General features: G+C 35.4%; 5 protein-coding genes across 5 annotated transcripts; 3 read left to right on the forward strand and 2 right to left on the reverse strand.

Annotated features, from left to right (window-relative positions):
* Positions 1-1,657: 1,657 nt before the first annotated feature.
* On the reverse strand, positions 1,658-2,548 carry LOC115455451 (uncharacterized oxidoreductase MexAM1_META1p0182-like). The gene has a single exon (XM_030184084.2). The coding sequence runs from the start codon at positions 2,516-2,518 to the stop codon at positions 1,769-1,771; it is 750 nt and encodes a 249-aa protein (XP_030039944.2). The 5' UTR covers positions 2,519-2,548; the 3' UTR covers positions 1,658-1,768.
* A 2,202-nt stretch (positions 2,549-4,750) lies between these two features.
* Positions 4,751-5,665, forward strand: LOC119188814 (uncharacterized oxidoreductase MexAM1_META1p0182-like). Its single transcript, XM_037436789.1, has one exon. It carries the CDS (start codon positions 4,785-4,787, stop codon positions 5,532-5,534), a length of 750 nt encoding a protein of 249 aa, XP_037292686.1. The 5' UTR covers positions 4,751-4,784; the 3' UTR covers positions 5,535-5,665.
* Positions 5,666-7,814: 2,149 nt separating this feature from the next.
* LOC115450594 (uncharacterized oxidoreductase MexAM1_META1p0182-like) lies at positions 7,815-8,700 on the reverse strand. The gene has a single exon (XM_030178647.2). It carries the CDS (start codon positions 8,654-8,656, stop codon positions 7,907-7,909), a length of 750 nt encoding a protein of 249 aa, XP_030034507.2. The 5' UTR covers positions 8,657-8,700; the 3' UTR covers positions 7,815-7,906.
* A 3,998-nt stretch (positions 8,701-12,698) lies between these two features.
* LOC115450596 (uncharacterized oxidoreductase SSP0419-like) lies at positions 12,699-13,454 on the forward strand. The gene has a single exon (XM_037436899.1). It carries the CDS (start codon positions 12,699-12,701, stop codon positions 13,452-13,454), a length of 756 nt encoding a protein of 251 aa, XP_037292796.1.
* A 231-nt stretch (positions 13,455-13,685) lies between these two features.
* On the forward strand, positions 13,686-15,452 carry LOC115450597 (3-oxoacyl-[acyl-carrier-protein] reductase FabG). Its single transcript, XM_030178651.2, has one exon. The coding sequence runs from the start codon at positions 13,898-13,900 to the stop codon at positions 14,651-14,653; it is 756 nt and encodes a 251-aa protein (XP_030034511.2). The 5' UTR covers positions 13,686-13,897; the 3' UTR covers positions 14,654-15,452.
* The last annotated feature ends 884 nt before the right edge of the window (positions 15,453-16,336 follow it).

A 16,336-nucleotide genomic window follows, 5' to 3' on the forward strand; every position in this document is an offset into this window, starting at 1 on the left:
CAATATAATTAATTTATTATTATTTACGTTTATCTGATCTAAAACGCAAGCGAACGATATAGCGACCAAACTCATTACGTTTAGTTGATGATATGAACAAATCTTTTTGTTCTTCGGGAGTGAGCTGCTTGAATTCACAATTATAGTTAGGTTCAGCTTCAATCTCCCAGAATTTTTTAATTAGTTCTTTATCACTTACTTGTGTTGTATGTAAGTTGACTATTACATTATGACATGCTTGATTTGATTCGCTATGGTTGACATTAATGAGCTAACCAGATAAGACACAATCAAGCTTGATATTTTGCGCGATAAGAGAGCTTGATTGGTCTTGACAATTCCTTCCAACAATATCTGGCTATATACTTCTGCTCCCAAAGGAAGATCTATCTTATTTGGAATATCAAATGACGGATTTCCTAAAACCATAGACGAATTATTCAATAAAACTTGAGCCTTTACCTTGCAATCTGGTAAAAGTGAGCTTAGTTTCTTAAGTACATAAGCTTGACAGTTAAAACAAAACTAGGGTCTACACGTGATTGAATATTATAACAAAAACCATCGACCTGCAAGTGATCGAGGCACTGGGATCACCGCCTAGACCTGAAATACAATTTTCACTTTGCTACTTCCTCAAACCTAATAATTAGACTGCGGACTCGGTTATAAATGACACTTGAGAACCTTGATCTAATAAAGATCTTAAAACCATACTAGTCCTATTTCTTGAATCCACTGAAACTAAAGCAGTAGCCGATAACACTTGATTGTGATTGTTTGAGAAATAACTTACATTTGTGGACTTTCTCACTGATGATGTTGTAGGAACCGGTGTTACATTTTCTAGAATATTTTTATCATCGTGACTACCTTTTGCTGAACTGGGAACATTCTTGAAATGAAGAAGTGTGTGATGCTTCCTTATTGAATCTGAAAAACTTCACTTTCTCTTTCTAGACCACGTCAGTGAGGACTAGATAGATGTTCGGCACAGGTGATGGGGACTGCGGCTTGTACTCCACGTTACGTATGAGCTGCCGCGTCCTGTCTTCTCGCTGAAGATGTTCTTATTCACTCGGCTGCAGACTGCACCCTTAGTTGAAGACTATTCTTCCCTTGTGTGCAGTCCGTGGCTTCCGCTTTTCAGTTTCTTTTTTTTTTTTTTTTATTGAGCCTGAAAAACTTCACTTTCTCTAACTAGACCACGTTAGTGAGGACTAGATAGATGTTCGGCACAGGTGATGGAGGACTTCGGCTAATACCCACGCGTCACGTATGAGCTGCCGCGTCCTGTCTTCTCACTGAAGATGTTCTTATTCACCTGGCTGCAGACTGCACCCTTAGTTGAAGACTTATTCTTCCCTTTGTGTGCAGTCCGTGGCTTCCACTTTTCAGGCTTTGGACGTATCACGATCCGGCTCGAAGGACCATTTTGTTCAACGTCCCCAAAATATCCAGCAATGTATTAAAATAAAACTTACATATCGGTGAGAAAGACATTTATTTCCTTGAATTTAAAACCTTAAGTATATTGGCAAGAGAATCTTGACATCGCCATTCAATCATTTATAGTTTTTATACAACACCATCTATTGGTGTATCTATGACAATATTTAATTATAATTTTATTAATACATCATTGAACATACACAAATTATACATAAAATATTTTATTATCTCCTGTCATGTACAATATTTTGTAAAAACTTAATAATATACATATAAAATTCATCACGGATATAAACTCGTCGAATTAGCAATTTATTTACAAAATTAACGAGCCATTGTCTGAGACGTAATCTGAACCAGTTACACTTCTCGCCTTCTCACTTGCCAAGAAAAGAATCAAATCGGCTATCTCATCAGGCTCACCCATCCGTTTCAATGGTGTTGATGTTTCCAGATCCCGCACCATTTCAGCAAGCCCAGCCTTATTAAATATATCGGTGTACACCGGTCCAGGACTGACTGAATTAACCCTGACGCCATGAGGAGCTAATTCCAGAGCAAGGCATCGCGTGAAATGATTCAAAGCCGCTTTTGATGTTCTGTATGACACAATATTTGGATATTTTACAATACTAGCCGCAACACTTGATACATTAACAACGTTCCCCTTAGTTTCCACGAGGTGAGGGCAAGCTAAATGTGTGATCAACGCCACTGCTCTCATGTTAGTGTTCATTGTAGAATCAAACGTTTCCATGAAATTGGGCTTCATAATATCATCGAGGAAGAATATGCCAGCATTGTTAACAAGGACGTCAAGTTTACCGAACGTCTGGATTGTTCGTTCGACGATTGTTTTCGCCTCCTCGTCCTTCGATACATCAGCTTTGATCACTAGAGGATTTTTGCCGTATTTAGCGCACTCTGCAGATACTTTCGCTAGTTTCTCCTCGGTTCTTCCTACTAGAGTAACGTCAGCACCTTCTTTAGCAAATTGTATGACAGTAGCTGCCCCGATTCCATCGCTGGCTCCCGTAACAATTACTACTTTATTATTGAAACTCATTCTTAAATTCTGTTATTTAATTAACTGTTGATGAAGCAAAAAACGAAACGTTAATGAGGAATTTGAAAAAGGTGTATTCGCTGATAAATATATACTCATACGTTATCTTAGTAAATGTGGAAAAATTCATATTCATCATTTGATAATAATATACGCACGTTTGTGTAAAGCGCTGCGTAAATGACAACTTTATTTATGAAACGTGATCTGAAGAAATGCGATCATCAAATTCTATATAAATTTTATATTTATTTTATTTTCGTTAAATGCTAACCCCATTCAAATACAATGAATCAAATATTAAAACGTTATGTTTCATCTATAACCGAACTATGATTATATGATAATTCGTGCAAGTAATCAGGATGTATGCATGTACACCAACCTTGATTTTGATTAACTTTTATTAGATGTAAGTCTCTGGCGATCTTTTGCCAATGTTCACCTGGTATGAAAAGTTGGGTACGTCTGCGCATCGCCTACAAGCCAAATTTTAATTACTTTATAGTACATCCAGCATTAGCTTGATGCATGTTTATAGCTTGCGTAATTATTTGAAGGTATTAAATGCGGGCTATCACAAGATAAAAAATACATTTAAAGTGACTTTTTATTAAAAAAAGAGTTCAAAGGTGCAACTTGTTCGCGTAATGGTAAAATCATGATCGCGCACAAATTATTTCTGCCAATTGAATAACTACAAGATGTTTGACTTACTACAAGGGTGTGTTTTAGTGGGTCGGAGGATGTATGTATCTCCCGCTCACAAAGACTATGAAACTGCGGCTGACGGAACTCGACTAAATAGCGACTTCAAAGTCAGTAGCCACGGAAAGTATTAAGGTCGAGAAAATTCACCCCGACCGCTCCAAGATAGCCACGGCAAGGGTAAAGTTGCCCATAAACATAGCCTAGAAAGTGCGGGGGACGGGTCGAATATTGTTCGGCTGGACCGCGGCTCGGGTAACCGTGCTCGAGTCGCGGCCGATGCAATGCTTCCGGTGCTTGGAGTCCGGGCACATCCTGGAGCAACAGCATACCGCAAGTACCGGCTGATATCGAATGAATAGAACGAGAAGCGCTGCTCTAGGAAATGGTTCCGCCAGCGATCGCGCACCGGCCGGGCGCACAGCATTCAAATTGACTTATTCGCGCACCGCTAAAGATATGGACAGGATAACGTCCGTCGCATACTTTATTTAAAATTAGCGGTCTTTGGTGCTTGTTTCCATTTAACTTCATGTGAATGTGCATGTAATAGATCGGAGAGTGAACCTTAGTTTGAGTGGTCGTCGCAACCACATGCCGCCGAATCGCCGCCGCAGACGCCATAAGGTACTGTGCCTCGATCCTGTTTGAGCTGCGTCTAGGATGAGTTACTTTTAGTATATTTTTTTCTCGCAAGCAGCTCTAGTTCAATCAATAATGCGTGTCGTTTCAATATCCTTTTCCTCCAAATACAGTCCGCTAATTTAATTAATTAACAGTTCCTCCAAAGGTTTAGTTGGAAGGTTTCATATTTTTAAGCATCCTCTGCAATGACTGCACTAAATTTTGTTTCTCACGTATCGTTTTTTGCGAGATAAAGGCAGTTATGTAAATCTCAAGCCTTTCATTAGTAGTGACATATACTTATGAAAACTGCTTTTCATGAATACCCACTTGTGTCCAATCGACTATGCCAGTACGGTTGCCGGTGGTAGAGATAATGGTATAGTATTCGGTATTCACAAACATTTTTGCTTTAAACATCTACTGATACACGTTTAAAACATGGAATTATCGCTAGATTAATGTAGGATCAAATATAATTTTCTTTGTGGAAGCAACTAGAGGAGGCATATATCAAATAACAAGTAACAAACTGGTTGCTAAAGAATAGGTAAACACATTTTTAAGTAACTGTTTGTTTGTCAAATTAGATTTAAATATATCCCAAGTTAAAGTTGTATTATATTTGGTCAGTAAAGAAAGGCTTTTCTTATTATTACTAATATAATTTTCAATACTTGAACGCTGAAATGGAAATAATAAAAAAAGAGAAAAGGAAAATAAACTAAAGCAAAAATAATATTAAATGCAAACAAAATGCATCATAGTTTCTATCAACATTATCTGTGTGTTTATATCGTTAAATCAATTGGCATTCGTTGAATTCACTCTAATCATTGACAATAAAATGCGACCGTTTCTGTTATCGTAAGTGACAATAATTTTAGTAGTTTAGTATACTTTAACATTTCGTACAGTACACACACCATTCAAAATGAGTTTTGCTAGTAAAGTGGTGATAGTTACTGGAGCCAGTGATGGAATCGGGGCCGCTACAGCTATAAAATTTACTAAAGAAGGTGCTGACGTTACTCTAGTAGGAAGAACCGAGGACAAACTGGCGAAAGTAGCTGCAGAGTGCGCTAAACATGGCAAAAACCCTCTAGTGATCAAAGCTGATGTATCGAAGGACGAGGAAGCGAAAACAATCGTTGCACGAACAATCCAGACGTTCGGTAAACTTGACGTCCTTGTTAACAATGCTGGAATATTCTTCCTCGATGATATTATGAAGCCCAACTTCATGGAAACGTTTGATTCTACAATGAACACTAACATGAGAGCTGTGGCGTTGATCACTCATTTAGCTGCTCCTCATCTCGTAGAGACTAAGGGGAACGTTGTTAACGTATCAAGTATTGGGGCTACTATGGTAAAATATCCAAATTTTGTGTCTTACAAAACTTCAAAAGCGGCTTTGAATCACTTCACGCGAAGCCTTGCTCTGGAATTGGCACCTCATGGCGTCAGAGCTAATTTAGTCAGTCCTGGACCGGTGTACACCGATATATTTAATAAGGCTGGGCTTGCTGACTTCGTATCTGATCTTAAAACAGAAACAGCTCTGAAACGGGTTGGTGAGCCGGATGAGATAGCTGATGTGATTCTTTTCTTGGCAAGTGAGAAGGCGAGAAGTGTGACTGGATCAGATTATTTGTCGGATAATGGCTCATTACTTATGTAAAATATTGTGTTATTCTACGATATTTTATCCGTGATGGATTTTATATGTATATTATAAAGTTTGTACTAAATAATATACATAAAAGGAGATTATAAAATATATTATGTATAATTCGTGTAACTGTTTAATTTATTGCTGCATTTTGATTTACGATGGATTTTAATGTCCACTAATAACAATAGATAATATTAGATTTGCATTAGACATACATGGAACATTAAATAATATAGAATGAAATGTTACCTGCTATTGCCGGCCATGCTTTCACCTCTTATGTTAGATAATCGTCTACTTACTTAAATATATATTAAGATATTATTATATATATACCAAAGAACACTAATACTGCTTCAATAATAATATTCTTTAACTATATGTTAAAAATGTGTATTATTTATTACATGTAATATTCCGAAGTTATAAAATGTATGTCATGCAAAAATAAAAACTATCAGTAGATAACGATGTCATATTTAGTTTATTAGAAGCGAAGATATTCTAGTTGGTTGTGGAACGGACTGTTGAGACGTATGTATACAGGTTCAAAACCCAAGGGTACACACCTTTGACTTTTCGAAATTATATACATGTATTCTTTGTGAATTACAGTTTGCTTTGATGGTGAATAAAAACATCTTTACGAAACCTGCATACTTAAGAAGTTCTCTGTAAGACATTTGAGGGTGTGTGAAATCTAGCAATCCGCACTAGGCTAGCGCGGTGGACTAAGGCCCAATCCCTCTCAGTAATAGAGAGGGTCAGTGCCCAGCAGGTATTAGGATTGATATTATTATTATATAACGTAGGCATGTAATTCGACATACAATAAAAATTTATGAATTGTCATCTATCATGCCTTCAATGCCACCTTAGGTGTTATATAGATTACAACTCAGTTATATAGATTACAAGATAGTATAATATTATTAGCAGCTGTTATCAAAGCATTACTTATTACTTAATATTATATATAGTTTGTCGATTAAATGTGTTTACATGGCATTTTTTAATACATTTTTGAAATCAGATACTGGCAACACCTTTAACTGTAGTACGTGCAAAACATTTCACCGCCATGACTGGTTTGTAGTCCAACTAAAAGATAATGTTATTTACGCTTTTTTAAATTTTATAATACTGTATATTAAATATGAATATATATTTTTTTAAATCTGTCTCGTGTAAACCATAACCAAGATTAAAAAGGAAGGACAGATGAATCATTCACAGTTTGTGGCATGATTTCTAAATATTAAATATACTAAGATAAAGTATATTATGTATTATAAGGGCTTGAGTTACGTAAAACTCTGTTTTATGCTCACTTTGAATTTCAAATAAATTAACCCGTGCATTGTTCGCAAGCACATGCAGGAAATAAGTAGATTGCCCCTTGGTCTTGCGATTGTCGGTGACAATAAATTATATTATTAAATACGATATTGTATATAAAATCACAATTCATAACGGCCTAAATTCTTAAAATTAAGATTCAATGATACACAATGAACTGGCGTTAGTTGATAGATTTTATCATAGAACGATTTAATTTTTTAGTGCACGATGGTTCTATTACAAATGTAACTGCAAAAATAAAAAAGTATAAAAAAAAAGCAATTATATTTCTACAGGCGCTAACGAATATTTGCTGCAAGGTGCAGCTAGGCGTTTTTTACCTACGTATATCGACGTCATTTACCACGTAGACTAAAAATTAAATTGAATATTCTTAAACATTTATTTTATTGTAAATTGAATTAATAAAATTTTTATTAATTAAATGTTCAGCGAAAGTCTGCAGTCGCTGAACACTCTGAAGGAGGTGCCAATTATTATCTGCGACTAGACAAGCCACAAATCCTTGCCAAAGAATACTAATTCCTACCTAGGATGATTCGCGAGGCTATTGAAATTAAAAAACATCCTAATTTCAATTGGGTAGATGGTTGGAAGCTTGCACAAGCCTGGGGTCCAGTTCAACATTTAATGAAATTGGAACTCAAAAGACCGGCTACCAGACTTCAAGACATTGTGAGCTCAATCTGCATAGATTGGACCACCAACAGCTAAAAAATTTAAAAAGTTGTATAATTGTAAAATGTAGATAGATATTGTAAATTTGACTTTGCGAATGAACAACACCTCAGTCCCCCCCGTGACCATGAAGGCTGCAAAGTCTTCGAAACATCGGGAGAAAAAGTAAAACAAAGAAGTATTAAACCGCGAAATCCGAAAAATATAATGGTAAATCAAAGTGCCGCTAAAAAGAAAATTAGATACTCAAATTGTACATAGTATATTTTAATATTTTCTTTTATGTTTAATATTTAGTACAAATTACGTATTAAAACTTGGTAGAGTTACCAATTTATTTATAAAATTATCGTGCCATTGTCTGAGACGTAATCTGAACCAGTTACACTTCTCGCCTTCTCACTTGCCAAGAAAAGAATCACATCAGCTATCTCATCCGGCTCACCGACCCGTTTCAATGCTGTTGATGCTTCCAGATCCTGCACCATTTCAGCAAGCCCAGCCTTATTAAATATATCGGTGTACACCGGTCCAGGACTGACTGAATTAACCCTGACGCCATGAGGAGCCAATTCCAGAGCAAGGCATCGCGTGAAATGATTCAAAGCCGCTTTTGATGTTCTGTATGACACAATATTTGGATATTTTACAATACTAGCCGCAACACTTGATACGTTAACAACGTTCCCTTTAGTTTCTACGAGATGAGGAGCAGCTAAATGTGTGATCAACGCCACAGCTCTCATGTTAGTGTTCATTGTAGAATCAAACGTTTCCATGAAATTGGGTTTCATAATATCATCGGCGAAGAATATGCCAGCATTGTTAACAAGGACGTCAAGTTTACCGAACGTCTGGATTGTTCGTGCGACGATTGTTTTCGCTTCCTCGTCCTTCGACACATCAGCTTTGATCACTAGAGGATTCTTGCCGTATTTAGCGCACTCTGCAGATACTTTCGCTAGTTTCTCCTCGTTTCTTCCTACTAGAGTAACGTCAGCACCTTCTTTAGCAAATTGTATGACAGTAGCTGCCCCGATTCCATCGCTGGCTCCCGTAACTATCACCACCTTATTAGCAAAACTCATTTTGAATATGTACCTACTTTGGTTGAGGTTTTGTGATATACTAAGTCATGAAAGTAAATGTCACTAGTGATAAGATAAGTGGACGCATTTTATCATTCATGATACGGGTAAAGAGTTGTTTATTATCATGTTACATTATTATCACGTATTAATGATATACTCGGGGCATTAGGAGAATTTTCAACATGAATTTTACATTATTGTAATCGATTTATATTATGTTTTTCTTTACTGGTTACACATTTTATTTCACATTTTTGGCGTGCGCGGAAGTGACTGTAATTTTATTTTTATTTAAAAAAAAAACATAGTATGTTACAGATATCACTTACAATTAATACACTAGTGATAATACATTTACAAAAAATATATAGTACATGTATTGGCACACAAGGTAAGATTTTACTTGTGTTATGGGTGCCAGGACCATTACAAGTTTTGCACAGTATATATTGCAAACAGATATAAAGTGATTTGTGGTGTGAAAGAGCTCATTTTTTTTATTTGTAATGGCTAAAGTTGCGACTTGGTTAAATGGCTTAAAATGCATTCAACTCTTTAAATACGAAATTCTAAGATATTAAAATTTCAAAATGCCTCACGGAACGTTTTTATAATAACAAAGATTTGAAAACAATATAAGCGCCACTGAAGACCTGCAACCCTTCAGTCAGTTCTGTAGTATCGTAATCGTACTTTGCCTTAAACACCTTCCCAAATATAAACTCTCCATCTAAATTATACGGTTCTGATGTTCTAAAATTGGAAAAAATGCAATCGTGACCAGCAGCAACGTGGGCAATAATGACTGCCCGCACGTTCCTAGTTATTTGAAATCTACCCAAAGGTTGTCTGGAAAAAATCGCCGATTGCGAAATACCGCCATTTGTACCTTCTGTTTGTTCCTAATCTTTATTCTATATTTACTTTTCTTTACGACTTTATGTACAATTAAGCGTTTAAATAAATAAATCGTTCGAAAATGGCACAAAAAGCACAATTAATGGTTCGTTTTCCATTCTAGAGACTTCCACCAGTTTTAAAATATCCCAAAACACATCCTACACATTTCCCGGTAAAAAACAATAATTTTAAGGACGACTATAAAAACATGCCAACATTTTATACCGAGTGCAATTCGACTGTATTCGAAATGAGAAAAGTTTCAAACGTTGTTGACGAGTCAATATTAAATAGAAAAAGGCAAATTTAACTCATGCTCCTGTACAACTAAATGTGATTCAATTAACAGTGTTATCGCTATTGAAATAAAGCGCAGCTGCATACGATGGTAGGATTGTTAAAATAGCACAGCACAGGCTTTCCGATGAAGTTTTTTCTAATAAGGTAGCTTTGGTATTGTGTTATTCTATTCCGACTATACTGAAAGCTTTTGTCGATTTATATTCAGGATTTTAGGGATACGTAATTTTTAAAGACATAAAATCGTTTTTAATCATATCAAACCAGTGTTATATACCATCCTACTGCTGGGCACGGGCCTCCTCTACTACTGAGAGGGATTAGGCCTTAGTCCACCACGCTGGCCAGGTGCGGATTCGTAGACTTCACACACCCTACAAAATTCCTACAGTTGACATTATTTGAGATAAGCTTTAGGCCTTTTTATATAAGATAAACAGGTTATTCGCCTGATGGTAAAAACGGTAATGAATAAAAATTAGGACCCAGAACTTGGAACTACAAAGCAATGTAACGCACTACACACTGATCTCACATTTGATTCCCATGTTAGGCAATACATCGGCTAACTTTCCTAAAATGTTAGGCATGGAAATAGATCAGAGGATGTTGAGGCAAACCAAATGATTTCTGTAATGTATGTAACAAAGTGTGCAGCACCGTCTGTCTCCTCCATTATTTGAATCAGTTATGAAGCATTGTTTATTACCTACGCTTTGAAAGATGCATCTGATACTCCACATTGGCAATTTAAAACAATCATAGGTGCATAATTTTTCTTTATTGAAATTGAATGTCGATCATGCTTGTCTGATGGTAAGCGAAACACCATACTCATCATGCAAACATCAAAATGAATTGAGAAATATGATGTCACATGTCATAAAGCCTAGTAATTAGTTGGCTACAATGTCATTCAAACTAGAACACAACAATGTATGCGGAATGCTGTTTAGCATTAGTAAAAATATTGTAGTAGTATAATGATTATGTTTACGCGAATATTAGACATTGCATTATAACTATTTGATCACGGTTTTTTATATTATATTTTTTTTCCAAAAATTTCGAAGATTTTGCAGCCTTCATAGTCAGGGGTGAGACTGAGGTTTTGGTCGTTCAAAAAGTCAGTTAAAATATTTACCTACATTTAAAAAAAAACAAAATGTTTTATATAAAAAAAATACTGCGATACAATTAGAAAAATAGTTTTATTTCAATAGTGAAATAGCATCTACCCTGACGATCCCTCAAATACGAGAGACCTACCACTATTGCGTAAGTAATAGGGTGTAGAATAAAGTTAACGTTCAAAGTACAAACATAACTCAATAAATATACTCTAATAGCGCTAACACAAGCGGTTTAACACTAATTCTCACTGTATTGAAATGGCCATATTGTTTCATGGATCATTCCTTTGTGCGGGGATCAGGCGGGGCGGGTTATTGTTGGGCCGTCATGGCCCCTGACCGACAGTAACCCATATATTCATCCCATTATGTGATCTTGAATAAGGGCCGGTAGTGTTTATGAGATGGTAGGTACGGGTGTAGCGGATAGAGAGCGGTTTCGGTTGAATTTTGTTGTATATTATTGCTTTTTTTATTTTATTGCGTTGAACTTCTTCGACCTATATAGTTATTATTTTTATGAATCTAAGATTTTTTTTTTACTTTGTAAAAGACTTTTATCTATAAAAGTCTGAATTATTGCTATATATTTGATCGATGTTATAGTAATTTAGATGCAATTAACACTACATTCTTGAGTCAGTGTCAACAGTAAAAAAGAGAAAGTTGCAAGGGCAAGCATATAAATTTCACAATGATGAGTTTTGATTGATTTTTTTATTGAATTGAATTAATAAGGGTCCATGTCTTGGAATACAATCTAGTAGTATTTTTATGTGATATAGAATTGTAAAAATGATCGGTTGTACTTTGTTTTGCGTCTTAATAAAAAAAAATCTTACTTTAATATGTACTGTTTGTCAATTAGAACTACATTAGAACTTAAAAAAATATTTGCAATAATACTCATTGCAAGAATACTGTTTAAAAATCTGTCCATAGAGAAATATAATATTAAGTATGCACTTAAGACATTACCCAACAAATTCACTGTTGAACCGAAACGCTCGCCATCCCCAAACGCCGTGTGTATCACTTTCAATTCTACAATTAAGATTCCTTGGCTCATTGTAATTACACCTATGCGGGTTTCTTAATGAAGTTAAAGGGAATTAATTATTTTAGGGGCATAAATTTAATCTGGTCCGACCTTTACTTATGATAGCACAATGCGGACCTTAGTTCATTATTGCACGTTATCTTTGCAGGTTCATCTTGCACGGACAATGGGTCGCCATCGACGTAAGACGGCTGAGGAAATTGTTGTGTATTATGACTATAATCGTTTAAACAATGTTACGTATCTTTATACATAAATTCAACTAATTTTCTTTGACTAAATTTTTGGCGATGATCTGAAATTAGCATAAATGCTTTTTGTATTTGAAAATATGTGTTGTGTAACCTCGATTACTAACTAAAGTGGAATAGAATTCAGTAATTTTATTCATATTACGAGGACACGAAACTTTTTAGAAATACAATAATAAATGAGAGATATTGGCTATGTTTTTTCCGGATCTTTTTTCGAATTAGTATATAATTTTTTAGATAGTATGTACCGTTAATCTCTGAGACAATGAGGCAGATCCGCGTTGAAAATGTAGGCTGCTATTAACATATAAAAAGGTTATAAAAACAGTAGAATAAAATTGCATCGAATTAACATATAATTGCTACTGGCCTGGATGCAGCCAGTGTTTACGATGAGCTTTAAGGATAAAGTAGTGTTAATAACTGGTGGAAACTCAGGCGTTGGTGCGGCGATAGCGGAATTCTTCTGCAGAGAAGGAGCAGATGTGACCATCGTTGGTCGTAATGAGGCCAAACTTGTTACCGTAGCTGAAAATTGTGCTACCATTGGTATTCGACCTTATACCATAACCGCTGATTTGACCAAGGACGAAGAAGTTGCAACTGTAATAGAAAAAACTATTAAAAAGTACAAAAAGCTAGATGTACTTATCAACAGTGCGGGGTTATTAAAATTCGCAACAATCAACGATAACCTTCTTGAAGTGTTTGATGAAGTACTGAACATAAATCTGCGGGCTGTAGTACACATAACAACATTAGCAGCACCAGAATTGATCAAAACCAAAGGGAATATCATCAACATATCAAGTATAGCTGGCACGAAACGGATCGGTGTTCCAGAATATTCTTTAGTTTACGGCACTTCTAAATTCTGCTTGAATCATTTCTCGAGGTGTGCTGCTTTGGAACTTGGATTATATGGTGTAAGAGTAAACACTGTTAGTTTAGGGGCAGTGAGGACTAACATTTTGGAAACTGCAGGATGTTCTTATTCATGGAACGATTTTGTAAGACACAGTGCCATTAAGAAGATAACCGAACCTGAGGAAGTAGCTGATCTAATTGGATTTTTAGCTAGTGATAAAGCTAAGAGTATTACAGGAGCTAATTACGTCATTGATAATGGTATGCAAGTGAAGAAATAATTAACCGTTAGCTAAATTTATCAACCAGTCTTGTTTTAATTAGATTATATAATTTATCATTATTTTCTGATAATTTTGTAGTTATAACAATATTTATGTATGAATTAAGCGAATTAAGAACGTTTAACTTGTGAAGATTATGATAGTATTAGGTATATAATATTACGTATACAAATCATTAATAACTATAATTTGTTCTAGAAGTTAGCCGTATAACTAACATTAGTATTAAAAAAAACACATTTTTCTTCGCTTTACTAATTATACACTATTAACTTGCATCAACAGGTAAACAATAAATTATAAAATTACCATATTACTTAACGTACAATCGATTATGAAAATTAAAACACGTACACTCTATAAATGAGAACGGCATTGCAACATACAAAAAATAGTGACTGATCAAGGATAACTCTTTGCGCAATAAACATTTCTTCACAATGCTTTTTGAAGGGAAAGTCGTGATAATTACTGGTGGAAGTTCGGGCATTGGTGCGGCTACAGCAGAGCTGTTTTCTAAAGAAGGAGCAAAGGTAGCTATAGTAGGTAGAAATGACCTAAAATTGAAAGCTGTAGAAGAACGATGTACTATCGGCAACAACAAACCACTTGTAATCAAGGCGGACATCACCAATTACAGTGGAATTGAAAATATAATACAACAAACTATACATGAATATGGAAAACTTGATATACTCATCAACTGTGCCGGTCAAATCAAATATGCTTCTATACTTAGTGGAAATTTACTTCAAGTTTACGACGACATGATATCAAGCAACTTACGGCCTGTAGTAAGTTTGACAGTTGCAGCCGCTCCCTATCTTATTAAAAATAAAGGCTGTATAGTCAATATTTCGAGCTTGGCTGGTACAAATCGTATAGGAGTCCCAGAGTACACACCATATGGATTATCAAAAGCTGGTGTGAGACATTTTTCTAGAGGAGTCGCATTAGCATTAGCTAATTACGGTGTCAGAGTAAATACAATAACTCCTGGAGCTGTCAAAACCCAATTGTTAGATGATGCTCAATGTATTACAAAATGGAATGACTTCGTACGAGTATCTGCTTTGAAAAGAATATCAGAGCCCAAAGAGATTGCTGATGTGATCTTGTATTTAGCGAGTGATAACGCGAAGGGAATTACTGGTGCCAACTTTGTTGTTGATAACGGTATGTTAATTAAGAAGTAAGAGGATAGAGAGAGAAATGCTATCGCATATATTACGTGCGTCTCTATAACTGCCTCGGTGGCGTAGTTATGTTACGTGCGTGGTATGACACTGCTCTTAGTTCCTGGGATCTATTCCCGGATCGGAAAAGGGGATATTTGGGGCTTTCTGCTCAATATCAGCTCGGTGTCGGAAATTTGTTCTCGATATGACGAATGGCTCGCCTTCTATCACATCATGCAACATACATGCCTTGGTTGCATCTCTGCCAACCCTTTCAGGGATTAAGGCTTGATGTATATTTGGATTTTACATTTACTGTTACTCGACAAATTCTGTACTCAAATCTGTAGTAACAATCGTATACTTGAGGAAAACATCGTCCTCATTTTAGCGTCATAAACAAAAGGATATACGAGTATAATATTCAGATACAGCGTAGTTACTTGACTGAATAATAAGAAGGTAAAAATGTCCAATTAAAGTTTATTTATTTAAATAAGGTTCCTCAACAGTATACACATTATTTAATTAACTACAAATTTAAAATCGAAACACATTCTGATGTATATACTGTGTACAAATAAAAGGAGTACACAGCATTTACAAATTGCACGCATTGAACTTATTTTATTGTAAAAAAAAACGAAACAAGATATAAAATCTACTAATCACAAAGGGTATTTTAATGTTTATAATATAGTAGTTAAAGCTTTGTCTTCATTCTGACATCTAATTTAGTTTAGCTTTAAATATTTGTCTGTTACAATAATTGTGTGCTTATGAAATAAGAATTGATTTTTAAATCATTCTGTAAAACTATATTAAGGGTAGTTTCTATATTTACAAATAACAAATGTATTATTAAAAAACTAATAATAGCTATTAATTATTCTCACTTTTAATCTAGCTAAATAAAGTTGAGAACGGCTTGACTGGCTAGACTGATTCTTTTTTGTTGTATTTTTAATTATCAGGACAAGGTTTGTATCAAATAATAATTTAAAAAAATAACGGGAAAAGCGGGACAAAATTTCAATTTAAATATTTTTGTTTGGAAATATTCTTTTGTACATGCTCCAAAATCACCGGATAACCAATTTCAATGAAAATTTTGTGACAGTTTAGTTAGTTAAATTTTGATCAAAACATAATTTTGCAGTGTTGAAAGAAATTTTCTGAAAGAGAAGCCAATATATATGTACTAATAGACAAGAATGCGGTCTGCAAATCGTTCTAATGATAATTAGATTCTAAATAAAGGAAAGCCGGTAGGAATCGGGTTATACGGATTCTTTACTACTGTAATTTTACAGCCAATAGATAGGGCTGTCGTCGAGACCTAAAAGATAAAAGGTAGTTTACTTAATAACCTGTCTGTAGCAGGATAACGTCTGCCGGGCCCGTTAGTAATATATAACAAACATACATATCGCGCATATATTCCCGAAAGGGTATGCAGAGACGACGCCAGGACACCTACTTTTCGTAATGTGTGTTCCGTCCCATGATAGGGGCCGAGCCTATCGCCATCTCGGGCACATATTCCAGACTCCAGGCTGATACTGAGCAGAAAAATTTAAATATCACTTTGCCCGACCCGGGATTCGAACCCAGGAACTCAGAGCGCTGCTGTACCGCGCATGCAGTACAACTACGCCACCAAAGCAGTTAGTAATATATATGCACGTTAATATGTTGCTT

The sequence above is a fragment of the Manduca sexta genome, chromosome 9 (assembly GCF_014839805.1).
Source record: "Manduca sexta isolate Smith_Timp_Sample1 chromosome 9, JHU_Msex_v1.0, whole genome shotgun sequence".
Taxonomy (NCBI): Eukaryota; Metazoa; Arthropoda; class Insecta; order Lepidoptera; family Sphingidae; genus Manduca; species Manduca sexta.

Excerpts from the sequence above, each read along its gene's own strand:
- LOC115455451 (XM_030184084.2), bottom strand. The coding sequence starts at position 2,518 with ATGAGTTTCAATAATAAAGTAGTAATTGTTACGGGAGCCAGCGATGGA.
- LOC119188814 (XM_037436789.1), top strand. The coding sequence starts at position 4,785 with ATGAGTTTTGCTAGTAAAGTGGTGATAGTTACTGGAGCCAGTGATGGA.
- LOC115450594 (XM_030178647.2), bottom strand. The coding sequence starts at position 8,656 with ATGAGTTTTGCTAATAAGGTGGTGATAGTTACGGGAGCCAGCGATGGA.
- LOC115450596 (XM_037436899.1), top strand. The coding sequence starts at position 12,699 with ATGAGCTTTAAGGATAAAGTAGTGTTAATAACTGGTGGAAACTCAGGC.
- LOC115450597 (XM_030178651.2), top strand. The coding sequence starts at position 13,898 with ATGCTTTTTGAAGGGAAAGTCGTGATAATTACTGGTGGAAGTTCGGGC.